The sequence below is a fragment of the Genypterus blacodes genome, unplaced genomic scaffold, assembly GCF_046128005.1.
Source record: "Genypterus blacodes isolate CSIRO-AG114 ecotype Tasmania unplaced genomic scaffold, CSIRO-AGI_Gbla_v1 ptg000301l_1, whole genome shotgun sequence".
NCBI classification, from domain to species: domain Eukaryota; kingdom Metazoa; phylum Chordata; class Actinopteri; order Ophidiiformes; family Ophidiidae; genus Genypterus; species Genypterus blacodes.
In genome coordinates this window covers 13,784-30,000 of record NW_027467092.1, presented here as the reverse complement: position 1 = coordinate 30,000, position 16,217 = coordinate 13,784, and the positions used below count along the sequence as shown (strand labels likewise).

The window sequence follows — 16,217 nt, the reverse complement described above, 5'->3', positions numbered from 1 at the left end:
CTTCCTCACACAAACCCGTTGCTCACCTGTGACTCCGGCCAGGTGTTGGACCGTGGACGTCTTCCCCGTCCCCGTCTCTCCCACCAGCAGGACGGGCTCGCCCTTAGCCACACACACAGCCAGCTGCTCCAGCAGCACAGCAGACGGACGAGTGGCAGCAAACGTCTGGTTCTCCCTGAGACAGAGGAGCCACAGGGTCACCATGACAACAGGAGACTGACAGACCTCTGTGTGTGTGTGTGTGGGTGTGTGTGTCCCCTTACACACTCAGCTGCACCACGTGGCTCTGCCTGCGCTCCAGCGTGGCTCGGCCCACTGAGACCTCCAGCTCGCTCAGAGAGACGGCCGGCTGGTACATCTGACAGAAGTGCAGCGCCTGCAGGTGATTGACAGGAGCACAGTGTGACATCACAGCTGTCAATCATGAGAAAGGAAATGACATAATCCCTGTACGTGTGTGTGTGTGTGTGTGTATATGCGTGTGTATATGTGTGTGTGTGTGTGTGTGTGTGTGTGTGTGTGTGTGTGTGTGTGTGTGTATATATGTGTGTGTGTGTGTGTGTGTATGCGTGTGTGTATGCGTGTGTGTGTGTGTGTGTATATGCGTGTGTATATGTGTGTGTGTGTGTGGGTGTGTGGGTGTGTGTGGGTGTGTATATATGCGTGTGTGTGTGTGTGTGTATGTGAATGCGTGTGTGTGTGTGTGTGTGTGTGTGTGTGTGTGTGTGTGTGTGTGTGTGTGTGTGTGTGTGTGTGTGTGTGTGTGTGTGTGTGTGTGTGTGTGTGTGTGTGTCCTGATGTGGTGGAACATGAAGTCCTACCTTCTCTTTGGAGATGTTCAGTTTGCTTCCGATGATCTCAGCCATTCGTAGGCGACTTTCAGGAGAAGAGAGCATGGATGTGAAGCAGTCGAGAGCCTGGAGGAGGAAAGAGCACACACACACACCGTCACACACACACACACACACACCGTCACACACACACACACACACACACACACTGACTCCACACTGTCTAACACTGTAAGCTCCTTCACTCAGGCTGAGATGAACACCTATCACACGTCTGAGCTCCAGCTGTGCGTGTGGCCCTGTTGTCGTGGCGACCGTACTGACCTCTTGAAAGACGTGCTGCGCTGTGGCAGAGGAGGCGCTGTCAAAGGAGACGCTGATCCGCTCGCACCACTTCAGCAGGTCCCTGAGGAGACAGCAGGGTCAGACATGTATTATGTGAGGTGATGACTGGCAGGAGGAGCTGCTGCTGCTGCAGAGTGAAGGAGCCTGAACCTGAACCTCCACTCAGGAGGTCCAGCTCTGTCACTGAGAGCACAGCTGATCAATCAGCTACTGACCACTGATCAATAAAGCAGCAGAGGGTCTGACTTCATGCATCACCTGTGTGTGTGTGTGTGTGTGTGTGTGTTCCACCTGAGTGACAGTGCCCGGCCCTCCAGTGGGCCCTTGTCCAGGGCGTCCTCGTGTCCCTGCAGGTCTCTGGTGTCCTGGTGTCTGTCTCCTGTCAGCTGACAGTAGATGTCCAGCAGACGGTCGGCCACCACGGTCAGCTTGGGATATCTGCTGACCAGGACCTGCACACGGACAACACGCCAACACGTCAACACAAACACGCCAACATGTCAACACAAACACGCCAACACGGCTATGGCATTTGGAGTGGGTGCACGGGTGTAGATGGTAACTAGGTTTGTTGCAATGACGTTCTGGATGGTGGCTGTGGTGCTGTGTGTGTGTGTGTGTGTGTGTGTGTGTGTGTGTGTGTGTGTGTGTGTGTGTGTGTGTGTGTGTGTGTGTGTGTGAGCTTGAAACAATGGCAGAAAATATAAAAGTATAAAACAGTATTTAGTCTTCACTCGGGTCCTCATTCACAAACATCTTGATGTGTCATGTGACCTTTCACCTTCTTCAGGTCGTCCCGGTTCATGTTGCTCATCTGCAGCTTGGTCCAGTACTTGTCCAGCAGCGTGGCGTGGGAGCTGTGTGGGCGGTGCCAGCTTCCTCCGCTGCACTGCATCCTGCAACGCAACAAACACCACAGGACACATGATCAACCGCCTCCACAGCAACACACTGGGTTTCCACGGTGACACAGAGTCAGAGTGAGAGGACAGAGCAGCTGAGGACAGAGCGACCATCATTCTCACCTTCTGGTGGCGAAGAACTGGAAGCCTGGAGCGACGTCGACACAATCCTCTCTGCCCGGGATCAGAAGCTTCTTGTTCTCCATCAGAGGCAGAAGAACGGAGATCTGGAGGAGAACAAGACACAGGTCAGCACCCGGCGCCGCTCTGCTTCATAGAGCCACGGACACAGATTGAGGCTCACCACATCCAGGGGGGCGTGGTCTATGTCCTCCAGCAGGATCCACTGGCCTCTGGACACGGCCTGGGTCAGCGAGCCGGGCTGCCACACAAACTTCCCCGGGATGTCGGTGCATCGGTACATCCCCAGCAGCATCTGAGGGACAAACGCAGCTACGGTGAGCTCACTACCTCCTCCGAGGCCGCACGGGTCCCTATGGACCGCCGCTCCGCGTGAACCTTGGAGCCTTCCCTCACCTTACTGTCCGTCTGATCTCCCAGCTGGACCTTGAGCAGCTCTGAGGCTTTGGTGTGTCCGGTCACAGAGGCCATGAACTCCACCAGGGCCGTCTTACCGCAGCCTATGGGCCCCTCCAGCAGCACGGCCTTCTGGGAAGCCACGGCCAGCGCCAGTCTTCTCAGGTTACGGCAGGTCGAGTCCACAAGGACCAGATCCTTCTGGTTCACCTACGAAGACAGAGCGACGTCACGGCTGAGCCTCAAACATCAGCTCAGAGGATCTGAGGCCTTCACCTACCTGCTCCGTCTGTCGAGGAGCCACGCGGGGAAGAACCACGCCGCAGACCGACACCACGTTCAGGGACAGGTCCTCAGAGACCACCTGACCCCGCGTGAACTTATTGACCTTCTCCTGACGCCACATCACAGAGCCCTGATTGGCTAAGACCAGAGCTTTCTCCACCTCCAGCTGCTGGGTTTCCTCTAAAGCTCTGAAACAGAAAGAACAAGTCACAACCTGAAGCACCAGAACCAGAACCAGAACCACACACACACAGTTAAGGTTTGTCATGTATCTGTGTGACGATGTCAGATGTTCCTACTTGATCTTCATGTGCAGGATCTCATCAGCGGTCAGCACCTTCCTCAGGAAGATGCTCTTCTGGTTGTCGGTCATACGAGACACCAGAGCCAGGCAGTGAGCCGTGTACCTGCGCCGCCACAACACGCCAGTCAGACGGGCCACATGGTGACAGGTTGTGAAACGTGTAAACAGGAAGTGGGTACCTACCCTCGCACCATGACGTCACTGGTGAGCAGCTGGGACACGCAGGCGCTCCAGTCCCAGAGCACCCGAAACTTGGCACCGTCGCTCTGGAGGAAGCGAAGCGTGGCGCCCATGAGGTCCCGCAGCTTCATCCTGCGGGGGCCGTACTGAACCGACGAAGACTCCTCACTGGTGAAGAAGAGCCTCTGAAACACCGGGGGGGCGTCGCTGAAGTATCTCGCTGCAAACCTGCATGTGGGGGGGGGAGGAGTTAAGGTCAGGTTGATCAGCTGTAAACAGTCAGGTGGGGGTGTGGGGGGGGGGGGGCGGCACTTACGCCGGCACATCTGGACTGACGCCCAGCAGCTTGCTGAGCGCCACACACAGACGCTCGTGGAGGTCGTGGTTGATCCTCCCGCCCGCTTTCACACGCTCTGCATTGCGCTCCAGGAGGTCGAGGACCAGAGGCCTCATGTGGCGAGCGATCAGCAGGGTGGCGTCCTTCTCCAGCAGCAGCTGGGCCAGACTCTCCAGGATCCTCTGCCGGTCCTGCTGGCTCCATATCTGAGCACAACACACACACAGGCATCAGAGCATCCAGAGCAGCACCACCCCTCATAGAAGATAGATGTAAACATCATTAACCTCTTCCTGTCTGTTATGTTAAAGAGGAGATGAAGCACAGAGACCTCACTTCATCACTTCATCACTTCTTCTCCTTAATCTCTGGCTCTGAACTCTCAATCACATTTCACTGTTTGGAATTTGATTTGGTTAAGAGGAACAACTCTTAATGAGGGTGGGGGGGGGGGGTCACACATGGAGGGGCCTCACACACACACACACACACACACACACACACACACACACACACACACAGGGGCCTCACGCTCTGGCCTACACTTTGGGGCCAACACAACATTGCAGTACACTTACTGACACACACACACACACACACACACACACACACACACACACACGTTGTATGTTCTCAGAGGAACGTGAACGCAGCACGCGATCCCAAACCAACGATGAGCTGATCGCAGTGTCAGTGGAGGAGCTCACCTGCTTGGAGAGGAAGAGGCTGAGCTCGCTGTGACTCTTATCAATGTGCCTGCTGATGGTGCTCAGCGCAGACAGGCTCAGCTCTAAAGTCTCCATCCTATCATCGATCGATCGATCAATGCGACAGAAGATCACAAACAAACTCTTTAATAAACTGTGCGGATCAATAAATTCCCCGTTTGCTTGCTCACATGTTTCTCCGCCTGAGGTTCGATCACAACACACAAGCACGTTACCGTCAGAGCGTTAAAATCCTGTCCACATGTGAGCGAGACACCAGTGCTTCCGGGTCACTGACGCGTTCAGGTGCTCATGGGAAGGTGTTTTTTAACCACGGGCCATTATGTATCACTGAGGGGGAAATATCCTGTTAAGTGCAAGTTTTCGAGTGTTTGTCCCACATTAACGTCTCAACGTGGATTTATCTCTGCTTGAAATAACAGCTGACAGCTGTATCTTTATTTGTTTGCTTCCATTTTCAGAGTTATGCTATTATTGAACGGTGTTTGTAAAGGCTATTCATACAAAACTTCACGTTAAATACGCAATTAATGTGTATTAATATTTGTAGTTATTTGCCATTCTAATGAATATGTTTATAATAACGTTTTGATAAGAAGTTTCGTAATTCCAACGCTCCCCGAATGCAGCAGCCCAGAAGTCGCAGCGTAATGACGTCGGAGGATAGCGACTAGTCCAGCCCAGCGTCAGCCCCGACAGAGCAGCTGCAGGCGGACGGAGGTGCAGTCTGTTTGTTTTCCTTGATTCCCGTCGTGTCGCTTCGCTCTCCGGTGACGTGACGCGTGGAGGACGCACGGAGTTTCGGGCGGAGCGGCGCGATCACGGCTTCAAACGCGCGTTAAAGAGTTTTAGTGCGAAAAGTAAAGAACAGACAGCGGTGAGGGACCGCGGGAAAATATCTGGACTTCCGGTGTCGTGAAGTTCTTGGCGCGACTTTCCGGCTGTAAACAACAGAGACCCAGCGGCGGACAAAAGCACAGAAGAAAGTAAGAAAGACGTCCGTTTAAAGTGTTACTAACTACAACAACACGGGGCTAACAGGCTAAAGACAAACAGCCAACTGTTTCTTCTTCTACGTTACATTTGTTTGTTTCTAACAGGTAAACTTTATCTGAGCTGACTAACGTTAGCTAACCATAGCTTAGTGCTAATCAGCCCCGAGCTGCAGCACAAGAAGAAATACGTCGCGTTAGTGAACAAACATGTGAGCCTAAAGCGCTTTATTACATCTATATACTGTATATATGGATATATGTGTGTATATATATATATATATATATATATGAAGCTGCCGTACACACAGATGGAGAACTAAAGGAACTTAAACGTAACATTTCCTGGTTCTTTACTTCTTTGTTATTGGACTGATACGTTCTTTGTTTTCTTCATTCTTTATTTGTTCAGCACCTTCATATGATGAATGGAGCTCAAACGAGACACACACACACATACCTTTGAAACTGAATATTCTGAACCTCACCTGGATGACTCATGGAGTCCTGAGGTCAAAGGTCCTAACGTGTTGTGATGTTCAGAGTCTGATGGTCAGTCTGTGTTGTTGCAGACGTCACCATGGAGACCATGATGGACAGCAGCCATGCTCATGCTCGTAAGTACAAACGCACCACATCGTTCTTCTTCAGCTGCCATGGGAATCATTTGGTTCTGGTTCCTGTGGCTCCGGTCCGCTCCAGAGCTCTGAGGGGCTCCGATCCGGTCTACAGTGACTCTGTTTCTGCTCCTGAAGGAAACAGTTAAAGTGATTTGACTGCAGAGGTTCAGATCCAAACTTCTGACCCGGAAGAACTAAAGTCTCATATCTGAAGGTGGTGGAGAGGAAAAGACAGATTTACAAAGATGGATAGTTTGATTGATTGATTGATTGATGGTAATAAATGTTTTTTGTTGTTCTGTGCTCAGTGATGCTGACAGATCATCATCATCTTGGTTTTGTGTCCTTAGTGTTGGTCCCTGATGAAGATGAGGGTTCTGTGGACATCTACGCGGGCCTGGACGGGCTGAGCTCCACTCCAGGTGACTCTGCTGTTTACACTCCTGGCCCTGTGCCTCCTGGTGAACATCATGGCTGACCTGTGTGTGTGTGTGTGTGTGACAGAGAAGTCGCGTTGCCGTGCGTCCCCTCGGCTGAGGGAGTCCATGGACCTGTACGAGGAGCTGGTCCAGGAGGAGCAGCAGAGCAGAGAGTCGTCCTACAACGAGGTGGGAGCAGAACACCAGGAGCTCAGACTCCTTCATCTGTCCACCACGCTGATGTTCTGATGAACGCTCACCGGCCGGTTCTTCTTGTTTCTCTGCAGCTGAAGTCCAGATACCAAGCAGCTCAGATCCAGATCCAGGAGCTGCACAGGAGGCTGCAGCTGATGGAGACTCAGGTTTGCTCCTCAGGATGAAGTTTAAAACCACTCTGATGTTTGAACGCAGCTGACAGGTTTGCTGCGTTTGTGTTCCAGAACACGGGATTAAACACGGAGAACTTTCGCCTGAAGAAGAACATCTCTGCCCTGCTGAGGACGGCCAGACAGGAAGTCACACGGAAAGATGAAGAGATTCAGAGATTAAACCAGTGGTGAGAGTCTTTACATCGCCTCCTTCTCATGTGGGGACAGGAAGTCAGCTTTAATGTTGATTGATTGTTTATATTATTTTGTGCTCTCAGGTCGGGGAAAGGTCGCCATCATCCCTCTGCACACATGAACGGAAGCTGGACTGCAAAGTCCTTCACACGCAGCTCCACCAGTCTGCCTCCTCCTGCTCCTCCTGCTCCTTGTCCTCCTCCTCCCTCTGCTCTTCCTCCTCTGCCGCCTTCACCACCGAGGAAGCCCCCCCCGCCCCCCAGAGAAGAACGACCCGGAGGCCTCGGTCAACCCAGCACAGAGACGAGAACCTCAAACCCTTCATCTTCCTCAGTCAAGCCTCCAAAGTGTTCCTCACACGGAGAAGAGGAGTCTGAGAGCATCACAGGAAGCAGCAGCTCTTCATCCAAACACAACAAGCCATCAGATCCTTCAGAGAGACGGCACAAGGTGGACCATCCTCCACGGAAGCCCCCCCAAGCCTCCAGAGAAGAACCACGCCAGGCCCCCGCTCAGCTGGGGGGCTCCTCCTCCATGGAGACCAGAACTCTGCTCGCTTCCTCTTCCCCCCTCGCCAACAGCAGCTCATCGTCCCGACACGGAGAGACGGACAAACACAAAGAGTCCAAGCACAGAAACGAGAGACATCAAGGTCAGAAGCCGTCAGATCCTTCAGACAGGAGACACAAGGACAGTCACGCGTCTCACAAAGACACGAGGAGAAGGTACGAGTCCAGGTCGGGCAAAAGCCGACACCATGCCAGCGAGGAGCCGCCACACTCAGAGAGGCTCAGGAGCCCGGCGCCGGACAACAAGGGGCGGAGCCGAGAGCGGAGGAGAGACAGACCGTCCTCTTCGGACCGGCCGGAGCGGAGAACGTCGGCTCACAGTAGAGACGAGAAGAAACCCAAAGCTGAAGACCAAAACACTCGACCCAAACACCTTAGAGAGCAGAAGGAGAGCAGCTCCAAGGAACACAGAGCTCCGTCCTCCAAGGAGAAGCTGCTGGACAAGAGGAAAGAGGAGAGACGCAGCGAGGACGAGCCTGGCAGGAGGGACAAACGCTGGAGAGAAGGTGACAAACAGACCTCCAAAGAGTTGGACCAAGGCAAGAAGGAAGGAGAAGGAACCACTGTGGCCTCGACCACATCTTCTGAAGCTACGGAGAAAAGCTCTGTGGAGGAAAACAGTCCAAACAGGAAACTGTGCTTCATGGAGACACTGAACCTCACACTCTCACCGGTGAAGAAGGCTGTGGTCCCTGCTGAAGACCTCACAGCAGCCAGAGGGTCAGAGGATGAAGGCTCTCTGCCTGATGTTGAAGATATGTGCGTCATCGATGAAGTCAACAGCAGTGAGCTGCAGGACGGCTGCGATGAAGACGTGAAGCCCTCAGCAGATGATCAGAGCTCTGAAGAGACGAAGGAGAGGAAGGATGGCGAGAAAGCTGAAGACCACAAACCCCAGAGTGAGGCTGAGGAGCAACGTGTCCAGGCCACCTCAGAGTCCACTGAGAAGGTCACGCCACAACCACCAAAGGAGAAGGAGACGAGCAGGAGCACAGAGCAAACAAAGTCCTCCTCCGGCGGCCACACGCAGGAGAACCCCAACCATGTGACGGACAGGCAGAGGAGCCACGCCCAGCCTGAAGACAAAACGTCTCCAGACGAAGCCCTGTGTGGGACTGAGGTCTCCACTGAGGTCCTGGACCAGTGTGGGACTGAGGTCTCCACTGAGGTCCTGGACCAGTGTGTGCAGGAGAGAGCAGCCCAGAGGAGCCCAGCAGGAGATGCAGCAGCTCTGGATATAGAGGGACCTCCTGCAAAAGAGAGCGAGCAGCTCCGTCCGTCTGAACCTCAACCTTCTGACCGCTGCACCTCCAAACACCAGAGCCTCCCAGAGCCTCTGGGCCCCGGGGACGCAGATGCCAGCGCCACGGTGTCCAGCACCATCAGCCCCGACTGCTTCCCTCAGGAGGGCCTGAGTCTGCGCGACGCCATCTACGTTCTCACGCGGGCCGACGGAGACCCGGACCCCCAGACCGCCTGCAGCGACGCCTCCAAGGTCAGCAGCACCACGGAGGAGACCAAGCCGCCGGCCGGGTTTGCCGCCACGCCCAAGAAGACGTTCAGCCCCGCGAAGCGCCGAGCGTGCAGAGAGCAGCGAAGCGGCGAGCAGAGGAGCGGCGAGCCGTCCAGCTCGTTGCTGCTGCATGACGAAGACTCCATGATGAAGACGCTGAGCAGCCTGAGGAGCATCCCAGACGCCATCAGCCCCCTGAGGAGCCCCGCACGCCTCTGCAGGAGGGACCTGCTGCTCTCACACGCCAAGCCGCCACACGTGAAGAGCCTGAGGAGAGGTGAGGGCAGAGGGTCAAAGGTCACTCTAAGCTCCTGCTCCGGAGTTTGGAAAATGTTTTGAAAAGTTATAAAAAACGATTAAGAATGAAGACGTTTTGATTTCCTGTCACGTTACGGGAGCAGATGGTTGCTAGGAGACGCTGTTGTGATGCTCTATGGAGCTGAAGAAGAAACATGAACTTTAGTTTGAGTCAGTAGTCTGAAGAAGAGTGATGAAGATGAGCAGTAACTCGTTACCATAGTAACAACATATGTCCTCTTCTGTTACATTAGCACGTTAGCACGTTAGCCTCATATTTGTTTTCTTCTTCCCTCAGATTTCTGTGGTTCAGCAGCTGAAGATGATTCTGTGAAGTTGGACGTGAACAAAGAGAATAAATCTCCAGGATCTCCATCCAAGCTGCAGGACAGAGCGTCCGAGCATCAGGACAGAGCGGCTGAGCTTCTGTCCAGCCTCGCCGACGCAGACCTGGAGGAGGGAGAGATACTGAGCGAGAGCGACGAGGCGGCCGCAGCTTCTCCTTCGCTTCCTTCCACCAAGAAGCCCAAGTTGGCTCGAGCGGCCAGGAGCCAGCCGAGTCCCAACGCCTCCTCCAGGGCCACCAGGAAGAAACCCGAGTCTGACCTGAGCGACTCCACGGGAGCTTCGTCCCCGAGTCCCTCCAACAAGAGTCGCTTTAAGACCGTCTGTCCCGCAGCCACCAAAGCTTCCTTCTCCACCATAGAAGAAGTCATGGAGACCTTCAGGATGGTTCGATCTGAGATCAGGAAGAAGTACATGAAGCTTCACAAGACGTTCCCCAGGAAGAGCTTCTACGGAATGATGGACAACTTCCAGAAGTCTTTCCTGGAGTTTGTGGACGGAGCTCAGTTTGGTGAGATCAGCGGGCGGGCGGCAGACCTGAGGTCCAGGCTGAAAGTTCTGGTGGAGTCGGTCTTCAGCAAAGTGTCCAACAACGGCATCGTGAAGAGGATCTTTGAGCAGCAGGCCGTGGACCTCAAGCAGAAGCTGTGGGACTTTGTAGATGTTCAGGTGGACTACATGTTGTTGGATGTCCAGAAAGCCTTGAAGGAGCTTTGCAGACCAGCGGCGGCGCAGGCGGAGCTTAAGAGGCCGGCCGACGCCCAGAAGTTACCCAGAAAGCCACAGTGCCAACAGAAGGCTCCCCCGGCACAGACGGGGCTCGGGATCAGAGGCAAAGACATCAGGATGAGCGGCGCCGGACAAGAGCGGGACGGTGAAGCCCCTCCCCCCAGGATCGTCGTCCCGGCGACCCCCGAGAGAAGCGCGACGGCGTCTCTGCTGGACAAGTCGGACTTTGAGATCCTGACCGAGCAGCAGACCTCCAGTTTGACCTTTAACCTGGTGAGAGACAAACACATGGGAGAGATCTTCAAGTGTCTCCTGCAGGGATCCGACCTGCTGGAGTCCAGCGGGGTCGCCGGGGAAACCAGCTGGTCGCTCAGCACGCCGAGGAAGGACGGAGAGAGCCTCATCAGCTTGGCCACGCCCACCAAGTTTGATTCTCCCTCCAAGCTTCTTTCTCCAACCAAGTTTCTTTCTCCTTCTAAACTTCTGACTCCCACTAAGTTCCAGACTCCCTCCAAGCTCCTGAGCTCCTGGTCCAGCCTCTCTCCCCTCAGGAGGCCCAGAGCGGCTCTGACCCCCGCTCTGTTCGATGAGAGCTGTCTGCTAGAGGTGCCGCTGGAGAGCAGAGCGATGCTGCAGGCCGCTCAGAGGACCTACTCCATCTTAGCAGAAGATCTGGCCGTGTCCCTCACCATCCCGTCCCCCCTCAAGTCCGACAGCCACCTCAGCTTCCTGCAGCAGCCCGCCGCCAGCGTCACGTCCACGCCGGAGAGCGTGATCAGCGCTCACATCAGCGAGGACGCTCTGCTGGACGGGGAGGACGCCACAGAGCAGCACCTTCACCTCGCTCTGGATACAGACAACTCCAGCTGCGGCTCTAGCAGCGGCGCCGCCTCGCAGGACGCCGTCACGTCGTTCCACTTCAAGCCGGACCTCCCCATGCAGGCGGTGGTGATGGAGCGGTCCAACGATCACTTCATCGTGAAGATCCGTCAGGCGACCGCCGGATCAGACGGCTCGCCGCCTGCTGCGACCTTCAGCCAAACGCTACAGGAAGGTCAGCGGCACAGAGGAAACATCTCTTCATCTGGCCAGATGGCGACAGGAGGCGCTCCTTCCATGGCCACGCCCCCAGACCAGACCTCTGATCAGCTGAGGAGCCAACAGGCAGTCAGCAGAACAGATGTTCGCTCAAATCGAACATCAGCAAAAGAACGAGACTCGTCCGCACGACAAAAGACAAACAGGACCTGTCCGTCTAACTCCGCCTCCTCAGACGCCAGCGCGCGCAACACGCAGCGCCGCACGGATGAAGACGTGGAACCAGACGAGCTGCAGCACAGACCGGCCACGCCCACCTCAGGTCCTCGGCCCCAGAAGGCGGCGGGTCCATCAGCTCCGCCTCCTCAGAGCCTGGCTGAAGGTCCAGACCCCAGGGAGGAAACGGAGGTGTCCGGGTCAGAGCCCAGTCTTCATATCGCCGAAGAGCGAAGCGGCTCCGACAACCGGCGAGAACGAAAACGCAAGAAGCACCAAGAAGATTCAAAAGCCAAGAGACGCAGGAAAGAGCCGGAGGAACAGAAGAGCTCCAAGAAGAAGAAAAAGACCAGAGACGAAGCTAAGTCCTCGCCCACCCCCGAGTCCGCCTCGCCAGAGGCCGCCACGCCAGAGTCGCCCAGCAGTCTGTCCGCCAAGAACGTGGTGAGGAAGAAGGGCGCCGTGGTGATGGCGTGGACCAGGTCAGTACACACACACACACACACACACACACACACACACACACACACACACACACACACACACACACACACACACACACACACACACACACACACACACACACACACACACACACACACACACACACACTCTCTCTCTAACACCCCTGCTGCTTTGTGTCTGCAGGGATGAAGATCGGTCCATCCTGCTGGAGCTGAAGACCAAAGGAGCCTCACGGGAAACCTTCTCCTCCTTATCTGAGCGGCTCCAGAAGCCCTCAGCACAGGTGAGTCCGTCCTCCGTCTGTCCTCGCCCCCCGCCTGTCCTCGTCCTCCGTCTGTCCTCGTCCCCCTTCTGTCCTCTAAGTGAGATGTGTGTGTTTCAGATTGCAGAGAGGTTCTACCAGCTCATGAAGCTCTTCAAGAAGAAGGAGAAGATGGACGTCTGAGCGTCTGAGCGCGGTTTGTTTCCGGCTGCAGGGCGACTTGAGGCCACCAGAGGGCGCTGGACCTGAGGCCCCATACACACACAGGGTCCCTCTGCGTCCCCCCACTGAAGCTGTCATCAGTGGTTTTGTGCGACAGCGTTGTGCGTTCAGGCTTCATCAACACCTTCATGCTCCACCTCCAGCTCACCTATGAACAGAAAGTTGCTGCTGCAGATGGAGGAACGTGAGCGACTACAGAGCGGCGTGACATCAGCTGGTGGACGAGTCTGAACAAACGGGAAACAGGAAACGCCATCTGTGAAACTGACAACTTAGTTTCTGCTTCAACCAGACGAGTTCACTTTAAAATGACTTCAACTGTGATTCAACACCTTAGCCTGACCTGAACACCTTAGCCTGACCTGACCTTAGCCTGAACACCTTAGCCTGACCTGACCTTAGCCTGACCTGAACACCTTAGCCTGACCTTAGCTGACCTTATTAACTTGCTGACTGTAGATGGATTTATTTGAGTGTTTCCCCTCAGTGAGCAGGCGGTGATGTGAGGTCGTGACATCATGGACATCAGACTTTGTGACATGAGGGTGAGACAGGTCACGAGGTCATTGTTAGGGTTAACCCTAACCCAGGTTATTGTTCCTTTATCAACCTTTTTCTTTTCATTTTGACCTAAACGCCTCAATGACAAACATTTACACGCGTGGTCAAAGTAAACGTGTGAAGCTGCTGTTTTGTTTAACGATGATGAAGACGATGGTTCACCTTCATCTCTCTGTCTTTAGAAACATGCAATGTACAGAATTATTTTCTGGAATTAAAGTTTTATTTATTCATGCTGTTGTATTTTCATGTGTTACTAACACACACACACACACACACACACACACACACACACACACACACACACACACACACACACACACACACACACAGGTAATGATCTCTTTATGAGAATGTTAATCAATAATCAATACTGTGAGTTTCTCTGGATGGAGCTGCTGAAGATCTACAGTGGATGACATCATCATAAATGATCAGATGATATGTGATCAGCTGAGTCTTCATGAATCAAACACCAGTGAGGATCAGAGCCTCACAGGCATCATGACACAGATTAAAGTGGGTCAGTGAGCAAACAGGTCGGAGCCTCGGGCGTCAAACCAGCAACCCCACACGCTGCTGCTGCTGCCGCTGCTGTGACACGCTTCAGCTGGGTGTCGCCGTGGCAACATGCAACCAGAGACGGAGAAGAAGACTGGTCCTGACAGATGCAGCGTGAGAGTCCAGATGTTGGGGTCAGAGCGTCTCACACTGGTACGTCTGTGACTTCCTGTGATGCAGCCGGACGTCAGCTCACTTCAGGCTCAGCCGGCTGAGTATCGACGTGTTTGCAGGCACGGCGGGGGGTCGAGGTCATGTGGTGGGTCGATGCTTCAGAGTACAGAGTCCTACTTTCCCTCGGCACAGAGCCGCCGAACGCACGGAGAAGAGACGCAACCCCCTTTAGAGCTTGAAGATGAAGCAGGAAGAGCAAAGACTGTAGAGGAAGAAGGCTGACATGTTTGTGTCTGAAGCTAACAACCTTTAGAAGAAGAGTTTCTCTCATCCGGCAGCAGAATTAGGATGTGACAGAGGATGGGCGACTGGAACCTGTTAGGCGGCGTTTTAGAGGAGGTGCACATTCACTCCACCATCGTGGGGAAGATCTGGCTCACCATCCTCTTCATCTTCCGGATGCTGGTGCTGGGCGTGGCGGCGGAGGACGTGTGGGACGACGAGCAGAGCGAGTTTGTTTGTAACACGGAGCAGCCGGGCTGCAGGACCGTCTGCTACGACCAGGCCTTCCCCATCTCGCTCATCAGGTACTGGGTCCTGCAGATCATCTTCGTGTCCTCTCCCTCTCTGGTCTACATGGGACACGCCCTGTACCGCCTCAGGATGCTGGAGAAGGAGAGGCGCCGCAAGAAGGCCGGTCTGAAGGCCGAGCTGGAGGGGACGCACCCGGTCCAGGACCAGGACGACCACAAGAGGATCGAGCGGGAGCTCAGGAAGCTGGACGAGCAGAGGAGGGTGAGGAAGGCTCCGCTCAGAGGCTCCCTGCTGCGCACATACGTGTTCCACATCCTGACCCGGTCTGTGGTGGAGGTGGGCTTCATGGTGGGGCAGTGCGCTCTGTACGGCCTCGGCATGGCGCCGCTCTACAAGTGCAGCCGCCTCCCGTGTCCGAACAGCGTCGACTGTTTTGTGTCGCGACCCACAGAGAAAAACATCTTCATGGTTTTCATGCTGGTCATCGCCGGAGTGTCTTTGTTCCTCAACCTGCTGGAGATCTCCCACCTGGGAGTGAAGAAGATCAAGCTCAGTCTGTACGGATACAAATACGGAGACGACGTCAGCGTCTGCAGGTCCAAGAAGAACTCTGTGGTGCCGCAGGTCTGCGTGCTGACCAAGTCGTCCCCCCAGAGGACGGTGCAGCTCACGCAGAGGAGCGGCTCCGGTCCGCCCGACGCCCACGGGGCCCCGGCCGCCCACATCAAGAACCTGTGGCGGCTCAGGGAACACAGGAAGCACTCCTGCAGCAGCGCCGAGTCCAACGGCGCCCGCGGCTCGGGAGCGCCGCAGCCTCGGCCGTCACTGGCAGAGAGCCTGCACGCGGCCCAGAGGAAGCCCAGCCGGGTCAGCGCCTTTAAGGACTTCAACGACACCAGCGACTCTCCTGACAGCGAGCACTTCCCCACCGCCAGGAAGTGCAGCTTCCTGTCCCGGGGAATGTCTGAGGGGGGGCTGACCTCCCCCACCGACAGCGGCACTTCAAAGATCGGACTGGACCTCGAGGCCCAGAACCCCAACCAATCAGAGAGTCCAGACACAACCCCCCCGCCCCCCGGCGGGCGGAGGATGTCCATGGTGAGCAATGACATCACCACATCCAAACTGAACCCTTATGATAAACATGTCCGCCTCAAATATCAAAGCATGTGACCTGTGTGTGACCTGTGTGTGACCTACATGTGACCTACATGTGACCTGTGTGTGACCTACATGTGACCTGTGTGTGTGACCTGTGTGTGACCTACATGTGACCTACATGTGACCTGTGTGTGTGACCTGTGTGTGACCTACATGTGACCTACATGTGACCTGTGTGTGTGACCTGTGTGTGTGACCTACATGTGACCTGTGTGTGACCAACATGTGACCTGTGTGTGTGACCTGTGTGTGACCTGTGTGTGTGACCTACATGTGACCTACATGTGACCTGTGTGTGTGACCTGTGTGTGACCTACATGTGACATGCCTCAGCACATGTGAAGGAAACGTGAGTACAGCTGCAGCGGTTGCTTAGTAACAGCGTGTGTTCCTTTCACAGAGCATGATTCTGGAGCTGTCGTCCATCATGAAGAAGTGAAACCATAGTTTGGACACACACAGGCTCCGCCCCCTCATTTTCCATTCACGCCCCGTTTCCACCTGCAGCACCACGTGTCCTCGGATCCAAGATCCAAGACAGAAACGCTGATTGGTTCTTTATCTGCTCAGTGATCCTCCTGTGACGTCACAGCGCCCCCTGCTGTTCACAACATGAAGCACAGCTCT

At 54.8% G+C, this 16,217-nt stretch overlaps 3 protein-coding genes across 9 annotated transcripts in view; 2 read left to right on the top strand and 1 right to left on the bottom strand.

Annotated features, from left to right (window-relative positions):
* Positions 1-4,662, bottom strand: part of mdn1 (midasin AAA ATPase 1) — a 38,150-nt gene extending 33,488 nt beyond the window's left edge. For 5 of the 6 annotated variants that reach the window (XM_076137233.1, XM_076137236.1, XM_076137231.1 and 2 more), the window contains exons 1-14: positions 4,389-4,662; positions 3,661-3,887; positions 3,348-3,572; positions 3,160-3,267; positions 2,856-3,048; positions 2,576-2,785; positions 2,343-2,474; positions 2,162-2,265; positions 1,918-2,032; positions 1,428-1,588; positions 1,116-1,197; positions 822-917; positions 264-376; positions 27-175 (exon numbers count right to left, since the gene is read on the bottom strand). In XM_076137233.1, the coding sequence (XP_075993348.1) occupies positions 27-175; positions 264-376; positions 822-917; positions 1,116-1,197; positions 1,428-1,588; positions 1,918-2,032; positions 2,162-2,265; positions 2,343-2,474; positions 2,576-2,785; positions 2,856-3,048; positions 3,160-3,267; positions 3,348-3,572; positions 3,661-3,887; positions 4,389-4,484 (2,011 nt within the window). In that variant the 5' untranslated portion in view covers positions 4,485-4,662. The remainder of the gene's footprint in view (positions 1-26; positions 176-263; positions 377-821; positions 918-1,115; positions 1,198-1,427; positions 1,589-1,917; positions 2,033-2,161; positions 2,266-2,342; positions 2,475-2,575; positions 2,786-2,855; positions 3,049-3,159; positions 3,268-3,347; positions 3,573-3,660; positions 3,888-4,388) is intronic. The other variant, XM_076137232.1, reaches the window with a different exon arrangement.
* Positions 4,663-5,096: 434 nt separating this feature from the next.
* On the top strand, positions 5,097-13,449 carry casp8ap2 (caspase 8 associated protein 2). Of its 2 annotated transcripts, none has more exons than XM_076137237.1 (10): positions 5,097-5,613; positions 5,974-6,018; positions 6,372-6,443; positions 6,526-6,629; positions 6,728-6,802; positions 6,881-6,996; positions 7,087-9,362; positions 9,681-12,192; positions 12,359-12,458; positions 12,558-13,449. In XM_076137237.1, exons 2-10 carry the CDS (start codon positions 5,982-5,984, stop codon positions 12,618-12,620), a joined length of 5,355 nt encoding a protein of 1,784 aa, XP_075993352.1. In that variant the 5' UTR covers positions 5,097-5,613; positions 5,974-5,981; the 3' UTR covers positions 12,621-13,449. The 2 variants fall into 2 exon arrangements, with proteins under 2 accessions (XP_075993352.1, XP_075993353.1); XM_076137238.1 differs by lacking the exon at positions 5,097-5,613 and having other exon boundaries at positions 5,817-6,018; positions 7,087-8,704; positions 8,741-9,362.
* Positions 13,450-14,202: 753 nt separating this feature from the next.
* Positions 14,203-16,029, top strand: gja10b (gap junction protein alpha 10 b). Its single transcript, XM_076137287.1, has 2 exons — positions 14,203-15,527; positions 15,991-16,029. The coding sequence occupies exons 1-2, from the start codon at positions 14,256-14,258 to the stop codon at positions 16,027-16,029; spliced, it is 1,311 nt and encodes a 436-aa protein (XP_075993402.1). The 5' UTR covers positions 14,203-14,255.
* Positions 16,030-16,217: the final 188 nt, after the last annotated feature.